Source organism: Plectropomus leopardus, chromosome 6 (assembly GCF_026936395.1).
Source record: "Plectropomus leopardus strain MGB_pleo_1.0 chromosome 6, ASM2693639v1, whole genome shotgun sequence".
In the NCBI taxonomy this organism is placed as follows: domain Eukaryota; kingdom Metazoa; phylum Chordata; class Actinopteri; order Perciformes; family Serranidae; genus Plectropomus; species Plectropomus leopardus.
In genome coordinates, this window is record NC_142181.1 from 7,018,050 (window position 1) to 7,028,949 (window position 10,900).

The 10,900-nt window shown below is 40.5% G+C and overlaps 1 protein-coding gene across 3 annotated transcripts; it reads left to right on the forward strand.

The window, feature by feature from the left end:
• Nucleotides 1–52: 52 nt before the first annotated feature.
• On the forward strand, nt 53–10,618 carry cab39 (calcium binding protein 39). Of its 3 annotated transcripts, none has more exons than XM_042487017.2 (9): nt 53–219; nt 3,650–3,805; nt 3,932–4,096; nt 4,831–4,949; nt 5,960–6,128; nt 7,117–7,176; nt 7,756–7,821; nt 8,214–8,357; nt 8,438–10,618. In XM_042487017.2, the coding sequence occupies exons 2-9, from the start codon at nt 3,692–3,694 to the stop codon at nt 8,624–8,626; spliced, it is 1,026 nt and encodes a 341-aa protein (XP_042342951.1). In that variant the 5' UTR covers nt 53–219; nt 3,650–3,691; the 3' UTR covers nt 8,627–10,618. The 3 variants fall into 3 exon arrangements, with proteins under 3 accessions (XP_042342951.1, XP_087934722.1, XP_042342952.1); XM_088078596.1 differs by lacking the exon at nt 53–219 and adding an exon at nt 1,284–1,412; XM_042487018.2 differs by lacking the exon at nt 53–219 and adding an exon at nt 1,719–1,875.
• The last annotated feature ends 282 nt before the right edge of the window (nt 10,619–10,900 follow it).

Genomic DNA, 10,900 nt, shown 5'->3' on the forward strand with positions numbered 1-10,900 from the left:
GCGCGAGCCGCTGCTGCAGTGACAACCGCTCCGCTGCTTACCAGTCGAGCTCAGAGAAAGGACTAGGAAACAGAGGCTGCACAATTAACTACAGTAAGTTACAAACAAGGGGAGGCGGCGATCGAGGAAAACAAAGCAGGTTTTGTCCTGAGGAGCACCTGAGTTGCCTTTTGCTGTCTTGACAAATCGGGGGAAACAAGTGAAGACGCCGTTTACAAGGTATGATGTGCGTGTGTGTGTACATATGTATATACATATCTATATAAAGGTATGAATTACTGTTACTATTACTATGTGCAAGCAATGTGATGTAAGGCTGTTTACGCTTAAAAAAGGTTGCCTTAAAGTTAGCTACGTTTGCTAGTTAGCTTTTTTGACAGCTCTCGGCGAGTGAAAAGCCTGCTGTTGATGATGTGCTAAAGTCAGGCATGGGCTTTATATTAACGGTCTCAGCGCGAGGAGCCACTGCCAGGCCAGGCTAACGTTATGCTAACACGGCTCGCTAAATGACGTTACCAATGTTATAAAATCTATTCAACAAATATCGTTTACCTTCTACAGTCTAGGCTATTTTAAATAAAAAATAAAGCAGCTATGAGAGATTTGTTAACCAATAGGCCTGCCGAGGCCTACGGTGTGTCGACACACACAAATACACTCACTTCCACAAGCAAGCTAGCAGTAGCACCGCTGTTTGGTGGACTGTGATTGAAATATTATAGGCCACGCTAGCTTACAAATAGACAAAACAGGAGCTGTTAAGCGACAGGGAGAGGTACCTGAATTACACATTTCACTACATTTTAGTTGCTTTACACTAGCTAGACGCGGAATTACTCAGTGAGCAAGTATCCATTTTGTTAGCATTGCGCAAAGTTGGCAGGCTTCACACCATCACAAACCAGGCATGGACAACAGAGAGGGGCGGTGCTCACTGTCAGCTACATGTTGGCCAGTTTATTGGGCCGCGGGTGTGCAACTTGTTTGAGTTAGTTTAGTTATACTTGTTTTAACATCAGATTAATGAAGCAGGAATAGCTCTGGAAGAGTTTGTGATGCATGTAAATAAGCTAGCTAGGTGATCGCACAGGTATTAGCTAATGTTAGCTGCTAGCTTACTGTCAGATGATTGCAGAGCATCTGCTGCTGTCTGGACTGAGGGGTGGGGGGTGACGTTTGGGTTGTTTTTGACACTGTTTTGTTTGTTTTCTAGGGGGCAGCTATACTTCCGGTTCTACTGACTGTTGTAATTGCGGATTTATAAACATGACGATCGTTTCCTTTAAAGGAGTCGCCAGGGATTTGGATAACTTGTAACGTTAGGCCATGTTAGATCAGTTTGGGGTAAAGTGAGGTCCATAGCACCTTTGCCATTGGTTGACCCAACATTGCTCCAGCACACGATACGATTAGTAAGTAACGGAGTCATTGTTGGTTAGCATTGACCAGCTGATTTAGTACCTGCCATATGCTTTCCACCTATTTGCGTCACAGGTTGACGCTGAAACGGGTCAGGAGGAGAGAGGCGGTTTTGCTGCCTGCTGGCTACATTAACGAGCATTAGTCTGTGCGACAGACGGATTTGGCCACCTGGCGAAGTTGAGGTGTGTCCAGATTAATAAAGATGTAAGCAAGCACAATTTAAGTGCCTCGGTCACCGGTGAACCCGGGGACGTTTTTATAATACTTAGTCATCACACATGACACATCACATACAAGTGGTGGATTGCACCTCCCACTTCGGTGCTGCTTGGTTTATATTCTTGGCCCCAGCGTTGCTTTCTAAATGTGGACTCCTTGCCAAGACATAAGAGGACGAGTGTGACCACTCCAGAGGTTGTGTTCAGAGTTTGGTGGATCCAGACAGGACAGCAGGTTGGTGACAGACTGTTAGATCAGTGTCTCTGTGTTTGATGTGTACCTGTTATGTGGCAAACCTTTGGATCATACTGGAAGCAGATGTCTCAAATTGCATATTTAAAGTAAATAACTGATTGGTTAAAATGGTCTTGACACTGTGATTAAGTTTTATTGATTTGTTTCTGTGTTGGGTTCTTGGAACAGGCAGTGCAGTCATCCTGCACCCCCTTTTTGCTTATTTATTGTTTCTTCAGAAAACTTCGGCTTTTGCCCTGTTGTGTATGTAAGGTGGTTGGGTGGGACCGGGAGTTGTGCAGATATAGATAAGGGTCCTTGTTAAGTAACCCAGTTAAATAAGAGCAGCGGTTAGATATGGTCTTTGTAGCATGGCTCAGTTTTATCTCTGATTAGAGGTTTTTGTATAGGTCGGAGTGTGTGTTTTGACCTAAATTTGTTACACAAGAAGAAAGGGCTGTGTGTTTAGTTACATGACAAGGTGTTTACTTGAATTTGTTAGTTGCTGTCCAGGGAGTATTGGTCATACAAGGGCTGGGGCTATGTCATGGTAAACATTGCCTAGTTAATCATTTACTGACAATGACCAGAGAATTCACAAGATTACACTACTGCTCAATGAGACATTAAAGGTCAGATCTAAGGTACTACATTCGCAAGTTATATAAATACATCAACGATCCTCCAGTGTGTTTCAACATTCGCCTGGTGTGAACTTAAATATAATTAAATACCATTGATTCCTTAGGGTTTAACACACAGTTTGGCATGAGGGCTTGCTGCCACTGTAGTTTGTTTTACAGAAGGAGCTGATGGTGCATTTCATTCAGAGTGCATCTGTCTTTAAACCAGCTTTGCTCCAGATGACCACACCAGGGGAACAGTTGCACGAGGTATAAAAGATGAGCTCGTGTTGTGGAAACTAGAGTTGGCCCACCAGCAGTACCTTTTTTGGGGATAAGCTCCAGCAGCGCTACCTGCCTCTCTCTCTTGGTCTGCCGTTGTTTTTGATACTCTATATATACACTAGCACTAGAAATCATCAGGTAACTTACTGTCAATATAATATAATGCAATATCAGTTTCATGTCTTTCTCATGATCTGTGAGTGACAGGTAGGGGAGCGGTAATGTAAATTAGAATACAGTGAGAAAAGAGCTTGTAATTTTAATAGGCGAATTTACATTGTTTAGGACAAATGTCACAATAGTTTTTTTCTTTTTCATTTTGTCCATTAAAAAAATAACACATCCCAAAACCAACATATCACCCAACCATACATACAGCTGATGTAAACTTAGTTCAGAAGTGTTTTATAGAATTTCTCTGATTAAGCTCAACACTGTAGTGGTGCATGTATTGTTCTGTATCTGCTGTTTTGTCAGTATTTGCCCAGACTTGTGAAGTATCAATACTATGTTTTCTTGACTTCTAAATCATTTGTGAGTCATTAACTACATATTTTTAATCACTTTTTAATTTTTAATAACTATAATATTTTAAATCTTCACCTACTGCACCACCTATTTTTTATTAGCTTGAGCTACACCAAGTTTGACTGTTGAATAGTACAAAAATATTGTCTGGAAAGACTTGGACCATGTTGTTTTTGTTTGTAATTTTTAAATTAAAATTGTATTTCATAGAGCACAACAACATTTGATTGGTGTAGGTCTGTCTCTGTCTTTGGTGCTTTTTATGTGTTTTTAGAAATGATCTCAGCAGTACCTCCATCTTTACAGGCTCTGATGCAGTTTTGCATTTCATTCCTCAGGTGGACAGTCCGCTGCCTGGTTGCTCGTGGTAACTCTCCGCCATGCCTTTCCCCTTTGGCAAGTCCCACAAGTCGCCGGTGGACATCGTCAAGAACCTTAAGGACAATATGACAGTGCTTGAGAAGCACGATATTTCTGACAAAAAGGCTGAGAAGGTAGGGCAGATCTAGCGTAGTTTCTCCACTTGTGCTTGTGAGAGTCATCCCCTCATCACTCTTTTGGGGGTTAAAAATGAGTCTGAAGTGGCTTTCTGAAATGTGTACTCTGTGTTCATAATTAAGGCCACAGAGGAGGTGTCAAAAAGTCTGGTGGCCATGAAGGAGATCCTATATGGGACTAATGAGAAAGAGCCTCAAACAGAAGCAGTGGCCCAGCTTGCACAGGAGCTCTACAACAGTGGCTTGCTCAGCACCCTGATAGCGGACCTGCAGCTCATCGACTTTGAGGTGAGACTTTGTGTCTTTTATAGGAGTGAGAGATAAAGATATTTATTCTGTAAGCAGCGAAGTGGTAGGTTTGTACACACAGGAAGAATGTGTCTCATGAATATGAGACAGGGATGCATGTGGTTTGAAAATGTACACATCTGCCGATGATGATATGTGGGCAAACTCATGTCTCCCTGCAATATGTCAGGCTGGTGCTGTGTGGTAACTGCTGCAGGCTTCCCTGACTCACCCTATCACAGCATGACTCACTGTGTTGTGTGATCTCTCTCTTCCTCTTTTACCCTCTGCCATCCTCCCTCCCCGCGCAAAAAGACAAGCTCGTGAAGAATTGCAAACCACAAGCATACGACATAGAAGAATGACAGCAATTTAACATTTTAGAGAACACTACTTTTATTGGTAGCTTTTTGTCAATATCCTTGTCATTACCATAAGAGGATATCTGTCTTTCCTGTTGATGCTACACCAAAATATTAAAGCATATTTAATTTGATTATTTACAGTTGATTTCATTTATCGGCTAGTTTTTCCACATCTGATTTAATTTCATCAACAGCATGCCTTTGTGTTAAGAGCTGCATTTTGGCTTTCCACCTTTCTCCAGCTCCTGATTGCTTTGTCACTTTGGAAGTATGCTGTATAACCTTTTTGTTTGTGGTATTCTCTATGTATTGCAAACACAAACCTCTGCTTCAGCACACCTTTATGTATGCTTTATCTGTTGCCACCAGGGTAAAAAAGATGTGGCTCAGATCTTCAACAACATCCTGAGGCGTCAGATTGGCACCCGGACGCCGACAGTGGAGTACCTCTGCACCCAGCAGAATATCCTCTTCATGTTGCTTAAAGGGTAAGTAAGCAAACACACAAAACACAGAGAATATGTTCCTCTGTATCTTAATACACTATTGAAAAGCACCTTGCAACTTCCCAACTAACTCCTTAAAGTGGAAAAAAGTAAGAGCACTTGTTTTAAAATGTTCTGACTGCTGTCTGAAGAACAAGACTGAAAAAGGGTTCAAATGCCAACAAGGCTTAAGCTTTGGTAGAAGCTGTGCCTGTTTATCTTCCATTACTGATGATCATCTTCATCAGGTGTTCCTGTGCTTCATGAAGCAAAACAAAAGTAACTAAAAAAGATGACAGTTTTTGGACTCATATCTTACAGGGGACTAAATGGTAGGAGATGTTTATTACACTTAAAGACAATATAGCCCTGAGTAAAAAGATGGGGGACTGTCACTGGGAATAGTAACTGCAAAGAACTTACATTAATACTTTTTAGTAACTGGGCATAGTTACTAAGAGCCATGAGGGAAAACAACAGTGTCCTCCTCTTCCTGTTTTGGTTGTGCAGTGGTTTACACGCCTCGCTTGTGCTGTAAATCGAGCCTTAATTTTCCCCGTAGATCGTACCTGGTGGTAGAAAGAATTGCATAGTGAAAGTGAGGCTAATAGCGAACTAATCTAAACACAGGTGACATCATTATTCTACAGCCAATTCATTATAATGATCAGCAAAAAATGAATCAGGATGCAACACTGTCTTCTTTCTCATCATCTGACAGAACGTTACACGATTGGTGTCTTTCGTATTTTGTGTTTGTTCAGTGAAGCCTCAGGGATTCCATTTAAAACGACAGAAAATGTGCTATGCAGGTGGTATGTAAAACCGTGTTTACACAGAAATATATTTACAAAGCAGTAAATCCATTTAGTGTTATCAATGACTTTGTTAGCACAACTGTTTATGTGTATTTATCTTTCTTTGGCAAATGTTATTTGCCATAAACAAATGAATGTCTGTTTGTGTGTGTAGTACGCTTCTATATGATTTTAAGTCCTTGCTCTGTGTTGCAGGTATGAGTCTCCAGAGATAGCCCTAAACTGCGGGATCATGTTGAGGGAGTGCATCAGACATGAACCGCTGGCCAAAATCACACTGTGGTCTGAGCAGTTTTATGACTTCTTCAGATATGTGGAGATGTCCACTTTCGACATTGCCTCAGATGCATTTGCCACTTTCAAAGTACGTCAGCTCACTTGTTCAGCTCATTTACAAATTTGGTTTTGAGTAATGTTCTGAAATGTTTGTGACTCCTTAAAACCAATGACATTTATTTGTTTTTTTCTATTAAAAAAATTCTATAGCATCCTTTTAAAACTTATTAACATACTGTAAGTGATCAGCAGAGATGCTTATTACAGTTTAGTGACATCTCTTATCACCGTCCCCATTTCCTACTTCCTACCACTTCGCTGATGGTGGTTTGTTTATAATCTGAAACATTGTCACTATCTGGACAGCTCAAACAGCTAACTCCATGATGCTTAGGCTGCAAGTACATACTGCTGCTGATATTGCAATTATAAGGACACACTGACACAAACAAACAGAGGTTGAGGATTTGGAGCCATTAATGGTTATAATGGGAAAGACAGGGTTAATAGGCAGAGCTGTGCTGCAATTCAGAGACCTGAACACACCACTTGAGCAATCATGATTACTTCTAGTTTTCAAAACAGAAATTCACAGTGACTGTTGTGAAAACTTTGTCAAAATCTCCTTAATGATTGAGTGATGTTTACACTTGTATCAGAGGATCTCAGTTATATACTGGCATTTTAAAGACAGGACTAAATCTTGTGATTTCTGGACAAACTTTAAAACCATGCTTTAATGAATACCAAATTGTAAGAATTTATTCCTGGCATTAAAGCTAAGATATCCTATATTACAAAACAAATTTTATTCAGTCCAATACAGTAAAGGAACAGTTTTGTTAATTTGTAAACTGATTGAATCTCATTAGCCAGTTGACTTATGTCTTTGAAAAAAAAAATATCTGGAAATATTGAATACAACAGCATTACATTTTTTGATCTAATTTTAGGTTGGGGGTTTTAAGTTTTTTATTTGAAGGATAATTTCTGCATGTGCTTCAGTTTGTGTTGTAACTACAGGCTAAGCAATAACCATTAAGTTTTGATTTATTTCTCATCGTCTGCATTTCCAGGACCTCCTCACAAGACACAAGCTACTGAGTGCAGAGTTTCTGGAGCAGCATTATGACAGAGTAAGTCCACACTCAACTGAAACCTAGTGTTTAAAAAGCAAAGGCTTCACCTAAAGTGAGAAAGAATTAAAGAGACGTCTACGTTTAGTGTGGCCTGATGTATCCTTGCCACATTGGCAGCTAAATAAGTGGATAGCAGTTTAGATCTTAAGGAAGTATTTTACAAAATGTATTCATTACTCTATGAATTCTTAGTGTTGAAAAGCTTTTAGGGCTTTAAGTGGAACTCATTCTGTTTGAGTTTATTTCTAAACATTTGAGACGAACTCAACAGTTTTCTTTCATTAGTTACATGTTAATGACAACTGTACTAGTCTGGGTGTTTGGCACACTGACAGTCTGTTTCCTCAACAACATCAAACCAGCCATTTGGTACTAAATTTGCAGGCTGCGAACACAAAGAAGCTGTCAGTCTGTGACAGAAAATGTCTCATTTTCCTGTCACTGTGTTTTGATACAAGACACAGATGCAGTTGCAAAAACAGCTACTTACACGATAAGATGACTCTCTCTCTCACCCTAACTGCTTCTATTTTGTCTGTCCTCTCCCTCTGTCACTGCCTTTTCCTCTCTCTCCAGTTCTTTAGTGAATATGAGAAGTTACTCCACTCGGAAAACTACGTGACTAAACGGCAGTCCCTCAAGGTAAGGACCTCGGGGTCGTGCCAGTAAACAGGTCTCGCGTAGTGGTGCAAGCTATGTAAAGATGGGGGTCTGGTCAGAGTGTTTGGTTTCGCTATGCCATTCCTCCTTCATCACCTTGTTGTGACTGCCATCTAGTGGTGGGAGCACTTGATATGTCTCTGAAGGCTCTTTAACATCTGCCATCTTCTATACTTCCCGCATGTTTGTGACTATATTTAGTGCATACTTTCAGTTGTTTATTTATAGTGTCGCTTAACATTTATGTAGGCAAAGGAAGTTATAGCCTGGGGCTTCAAGCAGTTTGCATGTTCATTTAATAAATCTGCAGCTGTCTGTCAGTTAAAAAAATTAAGTTAACATTTATTTACATTTCTCACTCTGAAATGATATAGTTACTGGGCGAGTTGCTTCTTGACCGGCACAATTTCACCATAATGACAAAATACATCAGCAAGCCTGAGAATCTCAAATTAATGATGAACCTGCTACGGGACAAGAGCCGCAACATTCAGTTTGAGGCTTTCCACGTTTTTAAGGTAAGAATCGAAACACAGTTTTGACCACATCAAACATGTATGATATCTTCATGTATTAACTTCTCTTCCTTAACTGCTAGGTGTTTGTGGCCAACCCCAACAAGACGCAGCCCATCCTGGACATCCTGCTGAAGAACCAAACCAAACTCATCGAGTTTCTCAGCAAGTTTCAGAACGACAGAACGGAGGACGAACAGTTCAATGATGAAAAGACTTACCTGGTCAAACAGATCAGGGACCTCAAGCGGCCTGCCCCCCAGGAGGCCTGAGGAACGGTGCAGAGGTGGGGGGAGGAGCCACCAGGACCATGTCTGGACAACGTCCAGACAATGTCTGCTTAACGGACCCATCAGCAGCTGCTGTTCTGGTTTCTGAACAAAAATTGAGGAAACAAATGAAGAACCAACGTACCCATATCAACTCATCAGGAAGTCGCCAGCTCCTCTGCTCCTCAGTGAACATTTGATTACTTTTTTTCTTTTTCAGTCTTTTTCCTTCAAAAGAAATAAAAGAAAATAATAGATGCTGCTGCTTTCTTGCACATTGAAACATGTTAGGTATATTATAATAACACAACACAACAGTCCGTCAAACATAGTGAGAGAAATTATCGGTGCGGTCAAAGTAAGGCAGGCTTCCTGATAGAAACACACACATACACACACAAAAGAACAAAACTAGACACGTTTACACGCATATACGTATTACATTAAAAACAACATGCATACACACTTACTGCAAGAATATCAGCTACAGACCTTGTGATGGAAATGGTACGAGCAAGTTGAACATTGGTGTGTTGGTTGCATGCCTTGAAATGTGACAGATCCATGGCTGTACCCAGCGTCGGCTCTGTGATGGCCTGCCCAGTCTGGCTCCCATGTTCAGTGCCACAGACTCGGAATTGCACGTGCATCACAGCAACCGCAACAGTTTCTATGCCTTCATCCGAAAAAGCAACAGTGGTTCATTTTAGCCATTCGTGGGGACGAGCTCTCAGATGCCATCACACAGAACCATTTACCTCCTGTGTGCTTTGTTACGACACAGCACTTGAAGCACATGAAGGAAGGAGGGATGTAAGGTATGAATTTGGTAAAGCCTGAGTTGGGTCTCTTTATTGTTTTCTGGGACAGGGTGAACATGTACATATGCCTTTTTTTTTCTTTTTTTTTTTTTTTTGCTTTGTAGATTTTTGTTTAACCTTGACATATGAATATATATATTATATATATATTACCTTAAACATCATGTTTTTGGTTGTAATCAAATTACTTTCTAAACCATAAGAAACAACAAACAAGTTAAGTGACATTGTTTTTGCATTTCATTTTACTGCTGAAATGGTTGCTGTTGGGTTTCTTTGTACATAACTTAAGGGCCAGCTCACATTTAGCTAACCTATAGGATATTAACAATTTGTACAGCGGAGGAATGTCATGGTATTAGCTCTGGATCTGTTAATCCTCTTCTTATTCTCCATCTACATTTTGAGTGTCTCTCAGATTGCTAAAAAAATGTGCCGGAGTGGAGGGAGGGCACTGGAAGAGCATTAACTGAAATTAAACCCTGTGTGTTTGTGCGCTTTGTGAGGTGCTGAGCGATCACCTAACTGGAGTTGAGTATAATGGGGTTTCCCTCCCTCCTCCTCAGTTTCATTAACTATTTTTTCTCATCATTCTCACCACTCTGTCAGTGGCCTGGGAGTGCTGCGTGGCCCCACAGTGAGTGTGCTTCAGGGGCGAGCTCATCGGGACACTGGCAACTAAGCGCACCATTCTTACTTTTCCCCCTTTCTCCTCATATTTGAGCCTTTCTCTTCCGAGGGTTTATAATTCCAGTACAATTGTGAGTGTAAAGCATTGTGGGTAGCAGAGTACTTTGAGCATATTGGACTTTCCTCATGGTGCTGAGCAAAATTGATGAAACCACAGATTTGTTAATTTACAGTGAATGACATAACGATAAATTCAAACAAGCAGTGCAGATAAAAGCACGACTCAGATAGCCGACGGTTCTTCCATACGCATTGAACATGCATGTTCCTCCACTGGCTGTGCATGATGCTGTACTAAAGATGTTGTACTGGAATTGTTTCTTTTTTCCAAGTATTTAACATTGAAATGTCAAATTGAACGCTTGGCTTTATGCTGACTTTGACTTCAGTTTCAGCATAGAGTGTGTGGGTGCTTTCAGAAGTGTCAAAGGCCTGGGCCCTACGATTGAAATAAATAAATAAAAAAACATTTGGAATAAAACAATGCTGTGGTCATTTTCTTCCTGTGCACAGAAAATAACAACTCAGCTGACAATGTTAACATTTGGGTATGTATATCAGCTTGGTATACTGAAGTGGGGCCTTTTCCTCTGTGGTAGAAGAAATATTCAGATTTATTTTTATTAAGAATACTCCATTATACAAAAAAGTCAGCATAAGTAAAATCAGCATGATGTACTTATCAAAATAAAAGCACTCGTGCAGATTTGCACCTTACAAAGGGGAATATTCCAGCCAGAGTGTTTTTTATAACCCAAAAATTGTC

Bases quoted from the DNA above. Each gene is read 5' to 3' on its own strand.
- cab39 (XM_042487017.2), top strand. From the start codon at position 3,692: ATGCCTTTCCCCTTTGGCAAGTCCCACAAGTCGCCGGTGGACATCGTC. The intron at 3,806-3,931 runs GTAGGGCAGATC...TTCATAATTAAG, and splicing joins CTGACAAAAAGGCTGAGAAG to GCCACAGAGGAGGTGTCAAA. The intron at 4,097-4,830 runs GTGAGACTTTGT...TGTTGCCACCAG, and splicing joins TGCAGCTCATCGACTTTGAG to GGTAAAAAAGATGTGGCTCA.